This window comes from Drosophila persimilis, unplaced genomic scaffold (assembly GCF_003286085.1).
Source record: "Drosophila persimilis strain 14011-0111.01,24,50 unplaced genomic scaffold, DperRS2 tig00000000-arrow-pilon, whole genome shotgun sequence".
In the NCBI taxonomy this organism is placed as follows: domain Eukaryota; kingdom Metazoa; phylum Arthropoda; class Insecta; order Diptera; family Drosophilidae; genus Drosophila; species Drosophila persimilis.
The window spans coordinates 14388184-14401731 of record NW_020825288.1 but is presented as its reverse complement, the minus strand read 5'-3'; the positions used below and the strand labels follow the sequence as shown (position 1 = coordinate 14401731).

At 46.5% G+C, this 13548-nt stretch overlaps 3 protein-coding genes across 3 annotated transcripts; 2 read left to right on the top strand and 1 right to left on the bottom strand.

The window, feature by feature from the left end:
- Nucleotides 1–493: 493 nt before the first annotated feature.
- On the top strand, nucleotides 494–7453 carry LOC6587965 (glutamate receptor ionotropic, kainate 2). The gene is made up of 13 exons (XM_002013673.2): nucleotides 494–985; nucleotides 1315–1470; nucleotides 3462–3556; nucleotides 3730–3819; nucleotides 3888–4045; nucleotides 4109–4784; nucleotides 4857–5026; nucleotides 5083–5343; nucleotides 5399–5530; nucleotides 5589–5787; nucleotides 5850–5961; nucleotides 6024–6143; nucleotides 6203–7453. Exons 1-13 carry the CDS (start codon nucleotides 874–876, stop codon nucleotides 6496–6498), a joined length of 2577 nt encoding a protein of 858 aa, XP_002013709.1. The 5' UTR covers nucleotides 494–873; the 3' UTR covers nucleotides 6499–7453.
- LOC6587969 (ionotropic receptor 93a) lies at nucleotides 6522–10896 on the top strand. Its single transcript, XM_002013671.2, has 11 exons — nucleotides 6522–6602; nucleotides 7695–7878; nucleotides 7934–8086; nucleotides 8148–8284; nucleotides 8344–8452; nucleotides 8509–9056; nucleotides 9115–9217; nucleotides 9284–9432; nucleotides 9497–9670; nucleotides 9726–10101; nucleotides 10160–10896. The coding sequence occupies exons 1-11, from the start codon at nucleotides 6522–6524 to the stop codon at nucleotides 10894–10896; spliced, it is 2751 nt and encodes a 916-aa protein (XP_002013707.2).
- Nucleotides 10897–10925: 29 nt separating this feature from the next.
- Nucleotides 10926–11541, bottom strand: LOC6587797. Its single transcript, XM_002013670.2, has 2 exons — nucleotides 11453–11541; nucleotides 10926–11367 (listed from the first exon to the last, which is right to left on the bottom strand). The coding sequence occupies exons 1-2, from the start codon at nucleotides 11528–11530 to the stop codon at nucleotides 11047–11049; spliced, it is 399 nt and encodes a 132-aa protein (XP_002013706.1). The 5' UTR covers nucleotides 11531–11541; the 3' UTR covers nucleotides 10926–11046.
- Nucleotides 11542–13548: the final 2007 nt, after the last annotated feature.

Here is a 13548-nt window from a genome sequence, read left to right as displayed (position 1 = left end):
CAAAAGAAACCCAACTTATTGCATTGGCATTTCATTCATTGACTCAAATCAGCCGAAAATCTCGGCTTAAAGGCCAACCGTATCAGGCTTAATGTCAGCTGCGATTTCATTTTGGCCATTAAACGATGCATAGAAATGTTCTCCCTACTGGAGAGACACCCAAATTTACAGATTGGATAGGTGGTAATTTGTTCTCCCGTCTTTGGGGATATATTTTATGTATTGCAATCATTCTGGAATGTAGATCAACTTCGAATTGTTTAGTAAAGATTTAAAAGCTTTCCATTCCATTTCTTATATTTACCTTCAAAATGATTTATATTAACCCTTATCGCACAGGACACAGCACTTTCTTCAACCAGCACCAAGCTCTCTGAAAGCACATCGACAAAGCACTGATGTTTACCGAGTTTTCCCACCTCGCAGTGGAAAGCTTCCTGGCAATGACAGAACGGGGTGGTAACGTAGCCCTGGTCCGTGCTCAGCCTCCACTGCGCAGCTGTTCAAACTGTCAGCCGGCATTTGGATGCTGGGCCCCCACGCACACCTCCAGCCATAAGCCACTAGCCACCGGGTGGCCCACTCCAATCTGGAGGCCCTGCAACAGGATAAAAGAAGGCAAATCAAAGGCTGGCTGCTCAGTGGATGTTCCATCCTTGCAGGCAACGGAAGAGCGGAAATCAGAAAAGAAATACGGAAACAGCAACATCTGAGAGTAAAAGGATAACAGAGCGGAATTTGCCGCCTTGTGAAAATGCTTGGGATCTTTTAGGAGACAAAAGATAACCGAGTGCTTTGAGGACAAGTGCCGCCAATTTGGTGAAGTTATTTAATTAATTGAAATTGTAAACTGCGAGTGAAAGCAATCCCAAAATGCGACCGAGAGGCAGGGAAAACAGGCGAGTTCTGGTCCTGCCGTTGCTGCTCCTTCAATTCATCTGCAACTGCCGAGAGGCAGAGACTCTGCCAGATATCATCAAGATTGGTAAGTTGCGGATACAAATCCTTGAGTGGCTGTCACAAAATTCCGATGGAATCAAAATCCTTCCCATCCGATTGTACGCATCGCATCTCCGCACTGTATCGATTTTTTTCACGTCATAATCAAGAGCGCGTGCCTCTGTAGAAGTGTGTGCGTGCGTGTGTGTGTGTATACGCGAGTGTGGAAGTGTGTATCTGTGTTTTGTTTGTTTTCGTACACGTACCCGGCGGAGTTCCCCTGCCTAAGTCCCAGTGCAGCAAAAATATTGGACACATTTGTATTTACATATCTGGTAACATGCTTTTCCCTTCTTTTATCATTTATCGCCGCAGGTGGGCTCTTCCATCCCTCCGACGACCACCAGGAGCTTGCCTTCCGCCAGGCCGTGGACCGCATCAACGCCGACCGCTCCATCTTGCCGCGCTCCAAGCTGGTGGCCCAGATCGAGCGCATCTCCCCCTTCGACAGCTTCCATGCCGGCAAACGGGGTGAGTATGGGGGGGTGGGAGTGGGCGTGGGGGCCTGCCCTGTTTTTGCCGCCTTGCCCTTTACCTGATGCTTTTACCAGCATATTTGATTTGGTCTTTTCCCATATCGCTCTTTGTTCTGCTCTGATGGAGCGAGCTCACATTTGTGTTCGCTTTTTGTTTTCTTATTTATTTACTTCACTTTAACCCCTTTGTTTTTGCTCATCCGCATCCGCATCCTCATCCGCATTTGATTTGTGATTTATGTTATGTTAATTGACGCCCTGGGGCCGCTTGAATTCTCTTGTAACTCCATTACGGACAATCGATGCAATTTGATACCATTGTTGCGCATTCCAGGCTCCCATAAATCATTAATATTTATTACTACACAATATTGTTAACAGGCAGGGGGATAGCAGAAGTCGAAATCAAGTCAAAATCAGCAAGAAAGAAATGTTCAAAATTCCGACTAAAAGACATCCTTTTCAGCTGGATATTTGGTACTCTAGAAAAGAATAGATTATTGATGTGATTAGGGATTTAACATTTTAATAGTCTATACTTTTGTGGATGAACATTATTTCCTTCTGGCTGTTGCATCCATTTCCAGGAACACCAAATCCCCCTTTTGTTCTACAAGTACCAGGTACTAAAACTATTATCTTTATAAGCTTGAAATTACGTTAATGGAAGCAGCATCAAAATCAAATCAACATCATCAGGGGAGCCATCTGAGATGTTTGATGATAAGCTCAGCAAATTTTCACTATGCAATTTCGGGTTTAATATTTCGAAGAAAATCAAAGAACAAAGGTAAAGCATCCAAGTCAGGATAAGTCGTAAAGCGGGGGCAAGGAGCGTAAAGGGAGCCAGCCGAACTGTCGAATATTCTGTGATAAATGAGACACAAACGACGCTGAAGGTTGCCCCAATACTCATGGCCAAAAAATACCTTGCGGCCCATTAAGAAAACCCAGAGTAAAACACTTTTTAGCACGACAGTAACGAGCCGAGCCGGTCGAGGTCCGGGGCCGGGGCCGGAGCCGGGCCATCCGAGCTGAGCTGAGCTGAGGCATTCGCCCACACACTGAGGCACTGACACACACACATGCCCAGAGGATGTTAACCGCATCACCGACTCGAAGCATCGAAGTGCACCTGCAGCAGCCGCACCTGCACTTACACGTGCTTAGTGGGTTTGATGAGGCAAAGGATGCTGACAGACAGAGCAACGCCAAGCTAAGGAGAGGGATTGCATGGGTTGGCATGGGGATGTGGGTGTGGGTGTGGGTGTGGGGTTGGCTTTTGATGGCTGGGAGAGAGTTGAAAGGAAACGCCAAAAAGGCAAAATGAAATTATGTCATACTCAAGTGCATTTTAAATATGCGAACGAGGCTAACTGAACATTACCCTAGCCCAAGCCAAAGCACATTACTACGCTGCCACTTGGGCTCTTTTTTTTTGGTCCCTTTGCAAGTCGAAGGCGAATCCGTGGGTCCCTGAGAGTCAGCTCATAGCTTGAGATTATCTCCCCCCAATACAGATGCTTCTACGAGTATTTGTGTGAAAGAAATCGGATTGGGAATGGGAAAATAAGAATGGGAACTGAACCCAAGCATATTACTTGGAAATCAATTTGTGACTTTTAAGCTCTTTGGGGGATTTGTGTTTCACTCAATTTGCCATAAGGAAATATGTGTATGTTGGTGTGTGTGTTGGTGTGGTCTCCAAACTACAAAACTTGCTCCAGGCGAACATGTGTTCGCATGAAACCTACGAGTATGTGGGTGATATTTTACAGCGGTTTGGCTTGATTGTCAATTGGAATTCTTGATGGGAATGGGAATTACCACGATGATGATGTTTCCGAGTTTGAGCTTTGTGAAAGTGCAGCCCAGCCAGCAACTACTTACAACTGTCTCAATATTTCTCTGACTTGATACTCCTAATATCCCCTACTGCCACTCCTATTCGTATTGAGACCAAGTGCACTTTTGTTTGTCTTTCAGTTTGCGGTTTATTGAACATTGGTGTCGCTGCCATATTCGGACCACAATCCTCGCATACCGCCAGCCATGTACAGAGCATTTGTGACAACATGGAAGTAAGTATGAGCCTGAATGTGTGTGGCTGTGGGTGCGGGTGGGAGTGGGAGTGGGGCGGGGCTATGAATGTTGAATGGGAATGTGGATGGTGGCAGATGGAATGCAATTGCATTACAAAAGTAGGATGATGGCAATAGAACCCTTCTAAAGGAGAGCCACCCACTCATTCTAGATACCGCATTTGGAGAATCGCTGGGACTACCGACTGAGGCGGGAAAGCTGCCTGGTGAACCTTTATCCGCATCCTAATACACTCTCAAAGGTATGAATATGCTTCCTTGGCTATGCTGCCTCCCTCTTCACGATGTTGACGCTTGTGTTTGAATTAAGGCTTATGTGGATATTGTACGGCACTGGGGCTGGAAGACGTTCACCATAATCTACGAGAACAATGACGGAATCGTGCGACTGCAGGAGCTGCTCAAGGCACACGGCATGACACCGTTTCCCATTACGGTGCGCCAGCTAAGCGACAGCGGGGATTACCGGTACGAAACAACATACGACAATAATATACTTACAATATTTACATGCCCCACATTCCGCCCTAGTCCCCTTCTTAAGCAAATCAAGAACTCAGCCGAGGCCCACATTGTCCTGGATTGCTCCACGGAGCGCATTCACGAGGTCCTCAAGCAGGCCCAGCAGATTGGGATGATGAGCGACTACCACAGCTATCTGGTCACATCACTGGACCTGCACACCGTGAACCTGGATGAGTTTCGCTATGGCGGAACCAACATCACCGGATTTCGGCTTATCAACGATAAGATCGTCTCGGACGTGGTGCGTCAGTGGAGCATCGATGAGAAGGGCCTCCTGCGTTCGGCCAATCTGACCACAGTACGTTCGGAGACGGCTCTGATGTACGATGCCGTGCATCTGTTTGCCAAGGCGCTGCATGACCTGGACACCTCGCAGCAGATCGACATTCATCCGATCAGCTGCGACGGGCAGAGCACCTGGCAGCACGGCTTTAGCCTCATAAACTATATGAAGATCGTCGAGATGAAGGGCCTCACGAATGTGATCAAGTTCGATCACCAGGGTTTCCGCACCGACTTCATGCTGGACATTGTGGAGCTTACACCAGCGGGAATCCGCAAGATCGGCACCTGGAACTCCACGCTACCCGATGGCATCAACTTTACACGTACCTTCAGCCAGAAGCAGCAGGAGATTGAGGCGAATCTGAAGAACAAAACCCTAGTGGTGACCACCATACTGGTAATGTTATAAGACTTGACTACCATGATCATCCGTCGATCATCATCTGCTTATCCCTGTTTTTCTCTGTAGAGCAATCCGTATTGCATGCGCAAGGAGTCGGCTGTGCCGCTCAGTGGCAACGATCAGTTCGAGGGCTATGCTGTCGATCTAATCCATGAGATCTCCAAGTCCCTAGGTTTCAACTATAATATACAACTGGTACCCGATGGCAGCTATGGAAGTCTGAATAAATTAACAGGGTAAGAATTAATGCCCAGTATGTTTCTTGAATAAAGTCCTCAACATATTCTTATAGGGAATGGAATGGCATGATACGAGACCTGCTGGAGCAGCGTGCCGATCTGGCTATCGCGGATCTCACCATCACCTTTGAGCGGGAACAAGCTGTGGACTTTACCACACCCTTCATGAACCTGGGCGTATCCATCCTCTACCGCAAACCCATCAAGCAGCCACCCAACTTGTTCTCCTTCCTGTCGCCCTTGTCGCTGGACGTTTGGATCTACATGGCAACAGCCTATTTAGGTGTCTCAGTGCTGCTCTTCATTCTGGCCAAGTAGTTTAATGTCAAAAGATGCAATTTTCGTTGCTAAGAAATGGCTTTTCTATAGATTCACACCCTACGAATGGCCAGCCTACACCGATGCCCATGGCGAAAAGGTGGAGAGCCAGTTCACGCTGCTCAACTGCATGTGGTTTGCCATTGGATCGCTGATGCAACAAGGCTGCGACTTCCTGCCCAAGTAGGGATAATCAACATAACTTTTTCAAGTTTGGGATGACCAAAGTAATTTTCTTTAGGGCTCTATCCACTCGTATGGTGGCTGGGATTTGGTGGTTCTTCACACTGATTATGATCTCTTCGTATACGGCCAACCTGGCTGCCTTTTTGACGGTCGAACGCATGGACTCGCCCATCGAAAGTGCCGAGGACTTGGCCAAGCAGACGAGAATCAAATACGGTGCCCTCAAGGGCGGCAGCACAGCGGCTTTCTTCAGGGTATGTGGGGAAAGTGGTCTGAAAGATTCGAATCTGTTTTCATTGCAATTTTCTTTTGTCAGGACTCAAAGATCTCCACGTATCAGCGCATGTGGTCGTTCATGGAATCTGCACGTCCCTCCGTCTTCACAGCCAGCAATGGCGAAGGTGTTGATCGTGTGGCCAAGGGCAAAGGTATGCCAGAAGTCTTAACTGAATGTTAATCCTGCTCTAAAATCATATCTATATATTTAAAGGTTCCTATGCATTTCTGATGGAGTCCACCTCCATTGAATATGTTACCGAACGAAACTGCGAGCTGACGCAGGTCGGAGGCATGTTGGACACCAAAAGCTATGGGATAGCCACACCACCAAGTCAGTCCCAAAACGCAACTACCCAGAGAGCATTACCTGAATGACTTTTATCTTTTTAGATTCACCTTACCGCACTGCCATCAACAGTGTCATACTCAAGCTCCAGGAGGAGGGAAAGCTGCACATACTGAAAACCAAGTGGTGGAAGGAGAAGCGCGGCGGTGGCAAGTGCCGTGTGGAAACCTCCAAGTCATCATCGGCGGCCAACGAACTGGGCCTGGCCAATGTGGGCGGTGTGTTTGTGGTGCTAATGGGCGGCATGGGGGTGGCCTGTGTCATAGCTGTCTGCGAGTTCGTGTGGAAGTCACGCAAGGTCGCCGTCGAGGAGCGTCTAAGTGCGATTCTAAATGAATGAGAAAAGTCATAAACCCGGGATGAATGGGTTTAAAGGAAAAAGGCGAGATCGAGTATGATATGTTTGGTATGAGTGTGGTCGTGGAACTTCAATCAAAAATGCAAGTAAAAGGCGGAAGATGTGCAATCCAACCGATTCTCTAGAGCATACATCAACAACAATAGTATAAAAATAGCCCGTTGTCGCTATCCCACGCAGACGTAGTACTTAGATATTCGATACGATATACAATATTTTTGGGATTACATAGTTTGTACGCTGCCAGTGTGTTAATGGAGAGATCTAGACACAGGAGCCACCAATGAAAGTTTGCACTACGTTCAAATTGTTCGACAAGTAGCGGGCAACCCGAGTCAAGTAATAAATATACACTAAAACTGCAAACTTAGGAAAGATATAATATGTATATTAATTCGTATATATATTTATACAGGTTATACTTATACTCCCTTTCGTAACTTACTCGTAATAATCATATACATAAACTATACACTAAAGGAACCACAACAACGCAACAACGCAACAACTTACAACAAATCGAAATCGAATCGTATTGCATTTATATTTGAAAGCATTTTTGGGAATTGACCTATAGGAGTAATTGTAGCTAAATTATACGAGTACGAGTATATAAACATGAAAAGATATATACAAACCCATAATCCAGACGACAAGATCAGCGTGTTCGAGTATCCCTAAGATATCTGGACACAGTTTACACATAAAAAGAACAAAAATTCCGATATTTTCAACGGACAACTAGCCAGTAGACCTCTCGCCTAAGTGTAACTGTAACTCTTAGCTTAGACATACAATCCCCAAACCCCCCAATCTATTACCCCTCCAACTGCCCCTCATCCTAAGACATAAGATTGTAAAATGTAATTATCGCGCATACAGGCAATTCTGACAAACAATTTCATAAAATTACTTATAATTAAATAAAGCAAGTTAACAAAAACATCACCAAAAATCTTGTACGAATCCCAATCCGATACCACCTGATGAACACCTGGGGCCAATTGAACATTGATGTCGAGTTGGCTGTCGACGCCTAACCGCAAACCGTCAATCACATTCCCTTCAGCCGATTCCTGTTCACTTTCTCCACAATGAATTTTTCATGGGCCCTGCACGCGCTGTTGTGACTGCATGCAGTCCAATTGCCGGGTTTTAATTGGAATTTTTGTTATCAGAAAGAGGTTACCTCGTTGGCTAGGCTGTCCAGCGGTTCGCAGTTGCCTTTCAGGTATCCTGGCGGCATGAGGTCATCGGGCTGTCTTCTGCTCCTTTTCGGATTTCAGCTCTACTTCCTTTCGTGGCCAATGGCGGTGGAGGGAAACGACTTTTCCTCATTTCTGAGCGCCAATGCTTCTCTGGGTGAGTTCTGGTTACACCCGGGATAAAGATAAGTCTCCACTAATCATGTGTATAGCTGTTGTGGTGGACCATGAGTACATGACCAGGCACGGCCAGAATATTATGGCCCATTTCGAGAAAATCTTAAGCGACATCATACGGGAGAACCTGAAGAACGGCGGCATCAATGTACGATACTTTCGCTGGAACGCGGTGCGGTTAAAAAAGGGTAAGAACTTATCTGTTCTGATGAATATCTGAGCCCACATGTATGTACATACATATCTCAGATTTTCTGGCTGCTATTACGGTGACGGACTGTGCGAACACCTGGAACTTCTACAGGAGCACTCAGGAGACCTCAGTGCTGTTGATCGCCATCACAGACTCCGACTGTCCCCGTTTGCCGTTGAATAAAGCTTTGATGGTGAGGCAAAGTTTGATTCTTAGTGTTTAGGGCCCAATCCCATTGGCTTTGTTTGATAGGCTCCCATGGTTGAGCATGGCGATGAATTACCCCAGATCGTACTCGATGCCAAGGTCCAACAGATTCTCAATTGGAAGACGGCAGTAGTTCTGGTAGACCAAAACATATGTGGGTATCCTTAGTCTCTCGAATACTCCAACAGTGTAATCGGATTTGACTTTCAGTGGATAATAACTCCGAGCTGGTCAAGGCCATAGTGCACGAGAGCACCACAAATCACATTGCGCCGATATCATTGATTCTCTACAAGATTGACGACTCCCTTCGAGGACAGAAGAAACGGGCTGCCCTGCGACATGCGCTCTCCCATTTTTCTCCAATCAATCACGAGCAGAAGAATCAACAGTTCCTTGTTTTGTCCAAATTTCATGACGATATCATAGAGATTGGCGAGACGATGAATATGTTTCATGTGGGCAATCAGTGGATGTTCTTTGTGTTCGAGACGATGCGGCAAGACTTTGATGCCAGCACGGTGACCATCAACCTGGCGGAGGGAGCAAACATAGCCTTTGCTCTGAATGAAACGAATACCGATTGCATGGACACGCTGAACTGTACGATATCCGAGATAAGTATGGCTCTGGTGACGGCCATTTCCAAGATGACGGTCGACGAGCAGTCCATATACGGTGAGATCTCCGATGAGGAGTGGGAGTCCATACGCTTCACCAAGCAGGAAAAGCAGTATGAGATTCTAATGTACATGAAGGTAATGCTCGAGTTTATTCATGTACTAACATACACAATACATACCGAATGATCCTTAGGAATACCTTAAGACCAACAGCAAGTGTGCCAGCTGTGCCAAGTGGAGATTTGAGACAGCCATCACCTGGGGCAAGAGCCAACAGAATCGGCAATTTCGAACGGGTAAGTCCAGTCCAGGTGAGATTCTCATTCCATGGGTTATCCCTTACATCAGGCCATACTCTTTAGCTCCCACCAGGGATGCCAGGAACCAAAACTTTGAGTTTGTCGATATTGGCTACTGGAGTCCCTTGCTGGGATTCGTTTGCCAGGAGCTAACATTCCCACACATCGCGCAGCACTTCCGTAATATCACCATGGACATTGTGACGATGCATGTGAGATTTTGAATCTAATATATAATATAATCTTACATGTATATATGGTTCAAATAACTCGTAGAATCCTCCCTGGCAAATACTGACCAAGAACAGCCACGGAGTCATTGTCGAGCACAAGGGCATTACCTTGGAGATACTGAAGGAGCTGAGTCGGGCCCTAAACTTTAGCTATTACCTGCACGAGGCAAAAACCTATGACGATGAGTTTCCCCTCAATCAGAGCACCAACGAGAGCGTAAGTAAAAGAATACCAGTTTTTAGAAGATCTACTCAAATACCTTCCATTTCAGGACGAACTGTTGGGTTCAATGACCTACGGCATACCCTATCGCGTGGTGGAGATGGTTCAGGGCAATCAGTTCTTCATGGCCGCAGTTGCGGCCACCGTAGAGGATCCCGATAAGAAAGCGTTCAATTACACCCAGCCAGTGAGCGTCCAGAAGTACTCCTTCATCACCCGTCAGCCGGATGAGGTGTCTCGCATCTATCTTTTCACGGCTCCGTTTACCACAGAGACCTGGGGATGCCTGGTGGGCATCATCTTTCTGACGGCCCCCATGCTGTATGCCATCAATCGCCTTGCGCCGCTACAAGAGCTCCAAATCCACGGGCTATCATCGGTCAAGAGCTGCTTTTGGTACATCTTTGGGGCGCTGCTGCAACAGGGTGAGTATACCAACTAAAAAAAATCTCTACTATCTACTTGAAAATATGGTTACGGCAGGTGGCATGTACCTGCCCAGAGCAGACAGCGGACGACTGGTGGTGGGCTTCTGGTGGATCGTGGTGATTGTGCTGGTGACCACGTACTGCGGAAACCTAGTGGCTTTCCTCACGTTTCCCAAGTTCCAGCCGGGCGTTGACTATCTGAACCAGCTGCATCGCCACACGGAAATCTCCCAATATGGCCTGCGAAACGGAACCTTTTTTGAAAAGTATGTGCAAAGAACGACGCGCGATGACTTCAAACAGTATGTGGCCAAGGCGATTATATACAACAATGGCCAGGGCGAGGATATTGAGGCGGTGAAGGATGGACAGCGCATCAACATCGATTGGCGCATCAATCTGCAGCTGGTTGTGCAGCAGCACTTTGAGCGCGACAAGGAGTGCCGGTTTGCCCTGGGCAAGGAGAGCTTTGTCGACGAGCAGATTGCCTTGATTGTGCCCTCGCAGAGCGCCTACTTGCATTTGATCAACCAGCACATAGATAGAATGTTTCGCATGGGTTTCATCGAGCGCTGGCACAGGACCAATCTGCCCAGCGCGGACAAGTGCAATGGCAAAAGCATCCTCAGACAGATCACTAATCACAAGGTAAACATGGATGACATGCAGGGATGCTTTCTGGTGCTGCTGCTTGGCTTCATTCTGGCTGTATTCGTTGGCTGCATCGAGTACTGGTTCTATCGCCTCTACGTCCAAAGCGACAGTCGCAAGCCGACCGTTTTCACCAATTGAGAAACGAAACATTACACGGACCAGTCGCGTCGGGTTTACAACTTGAAATTTGTAAAATAGTTTGTTTAATTTTTGAAAATTACTTTATGAACATCATTATGCATTAAAAGATAGCGACTTGTTCATCATCCCAGAGACACGGTTCACACTTTACGTGGAGTTGGCGTTGGGGCCACGACGACGGCCGAAGCCCTGGACAAAGTTCACGAAGCGGCGATTGTACTGGATCCTGCGCTTGGCGCGGCCGGTCTTCTTCTTCTTCTTCTCCTGCTTCTCCACCTTGGGGGTCTGTCCCTTGACCTTACCGGCACGAGCCAGAGAGCCGTGCACCTTACCACCAAGCATGGGAATGTTGATGTCCAGCTCGAAGGAGCTAAGCGCGGTCACGGGCGTCTCGTTGGCCAGGGTGGTGCCCTCGCAGTTGAGGCTCACCTCCTCGGCGTTGAAGCCATGCAGCTGGGCGAGCTGGTTCTGAATTCCAAAAAACAACAATTAGGTTAGGGTTGGACTATTGTTGTTGTAGCGAACGATGTCAGCCCGCGCCGTCCGTACTCACCTTGACTCCAGCGATGGTGGCATCCTGGGACACCTCCAAAGCCTCAATAGTTTCAAATCCACGTACGAAAAGCTGCATCTTGACGCGATCTGCAACCGAACGACGAAAAGACAAATTAGTTTCCACTGTAGCAGAGGCGCGACTAAGCGAAACACGTGTGCCGATTCAATCACTCATTTCAACAGTTCTCATTCGTCAAGACTCTGGCATTTCATGCACCACCCATCCAGAGCACACTCGGTCACGCATTTTCACCGTCTTTGTTGTTGAACTCTCATTTTTTCCATATTATTTAGCAAAAAATTATTCGCTCACCTTGTCACTCGGTGCGTGCGGATCGAAAAAGAAAGATGGCGATGGTGTGACCGCGCAGTTATGAAATACGGTCTGACTCTCAAAAATATACCGAAATATACCGACCCATTTGCAAAATATACCGTAAATATACCGATGAAGAAACGAACTTAGCCCACTTAAGCCTCTTGTATTTAAACTGTTCAACGACTTAGGGTAAATGGCGGAAAACATTACTGATGGTAGAGCAATCCATACCATTATTTCTCTGATCACGAAAAAAGATATCTTTCACCTGAATGGCGTTAAAGCTATTAAATTGTCAATGTCTTCGTTAGAATATTCAAATACCCCCTTGGTCTACAATGGGCTAATCGTTCGTGGTCCAGGATTGGGAACCATATTGCTTAATTTTGATGTTCCGTCAAATATTATGAGCTAGATAGAACATTTAGCCATGCCCACATAATTTCATTCAATTAATGAATCAATTTTCTAATTGACTGGCTTATTTTAAACACTTGCTTTTATTGGATTTACCTTTGCAAATGAAATTTAATAGATTGATGAAGTTGATAAAATATCCCATTACATACCGTACGATGTACCGTAAATATACCGCCTTGGCAACCCTACTGGCCAAGAGGTGCTGTCAACTACAGCTAGAGTGCGCTGGGTGCTGTTAAACGCAACAGTCTGTTGGCAGAAATTCTTTACATTTAAATTTGAAAAGCAGAGGCAAGTTTTCATTTCTGCATCTCCAAATTACACAAAAGATCAAAAAAGGGCAGTCTGTCTGACGCCCTGCTAAGCCAGCGCACCGCGCTTACCTCAATCTACGTAAAAATGGGAATTACGTTAATCCCCGTCCGTTTAGTCCATCCCGCGCCCGTCTTGACCCAGTTTTTCCATTCTACTAGTATTTGCGCATGCGCCTGCGCCTGGCCTTTGTCCGGCCCTAAGAATGGGACAAGAAGCGACCGCCGGGGACATTTGCTGTGTTATTCTACGCCATTAGAATAAATATTGCCGCATTGTTTGTCAAACAGGACTAGATTAGTAACATAAACATTCCTTCACTGAATTGAATTGAATGCAAATCATAAGCCGATTTCACAAATTTACTCGAATTATCTGCAACTAATGAGTGTGGCTTAAATTGCTCCAGCTGATCCTTCGAGTACTCGGTCTGTGTCTCTGACGGAGAATGGCTAGGGTCTGATGTGGAAAGTTTCCAAGAGACGGCGGTCTGTTCCCTGATAAATATGTGGACATGTGCTGCTTATTGATCGTATGCGACATTTGATATTCTCGATTTCAGTATCGATGGCCAACCCTTTGCTGCAGATCACCTTTCGATGCTCATTTGAGATAAGTAAATGGCGCACGCGATCCGCTCTTCCTGTTGTCCACTTGGGTCAAGATCCTTTGGCCCTTTCGTACTCATATGATCGGATTAGATGGGGGATTAGGTGCAGACATCCCTGGGATTTGCGTAAACTCATTTGCCCGGCTCTGTGGCAAAAATACAAATTCTATATACACTTGGAAAACGCATCCTGAAACATTGTCCCCCACTCTCCGTCGGAAAATGGTTCCGTCATCTTCTCAGGAGGAACTGCCGCTTTGTAATCTGATATTTTTTGCATGTTTTGCAAACAAAGGTTGCGGAAAAACAAATTATTCTTGACCATAAAAACAACAGCAACAATTACGAAATCGGCTTAGCCTGCCCTCCTCCTCCACCATTCCCGACTCCATCTCAGCGTTTGCTGTTTTTCCGGCACGCGAATTTCCTCATT

Bases quoted from the DNA above. Each gene is read 5' to 3' on its own strand.
- LOC6587965 (XM_002013673.2), top strand. From the start codon at position 874: ATGCGACCGAGAGGCAGGGAAAACAGGCGAGTTCTGGTCCTGCCGTTG. The intron at 3,557-3,729 runs GTAAGTATGAGC...CACTCATTCTAG, and splicing joins GCATTTGTGACAACATGGAA to ATACCGCATTTGGAGAATCG. The intron at 3,820-3,887 runs GTATGAATATGC...GTTTGAATTAAG, and splicing joins ATCCTAATACACTCTCAAAG to GCTTATGTGGATATTGTACG.
- LOC6587969 (XM_002013671.2), top strand. From the start codon at position 6,522: ATGGGTTTAAAGGAAAAAGGCGAGATCGAGTATGATATGTTTGGTATG. The intron at 6,603-7,694 runs GTAAAAGGCGGA...TTTTGTTATCAG, and splicing joins AACTTCAATCAAAAATGCAA to AAAGAGGTTACCTCGTTGGC. The intron at 7,879-7,933 runs GTGAGTTCTGGT...TCATGTGTATAG, and splicing joins GAGCGCCAATGCTTCTCTGG to CTGTTGTGGTGGACCATGAG.
- LOC6587797 (XM_002013670.2), bottom strand. From the start codon at position 11,530: ATGCAGCTTTTCGTACGTGGATTTGAAACTATTGAGGCTTTGGAGGTG. The intron at 11,368-11,452 runs GTGAGTACGGAC...TTTGGAATTCAG, and splicing joins CCACCATCGCTGGAGTCAAG to AACCAGCTCGCCCAGCTGCA.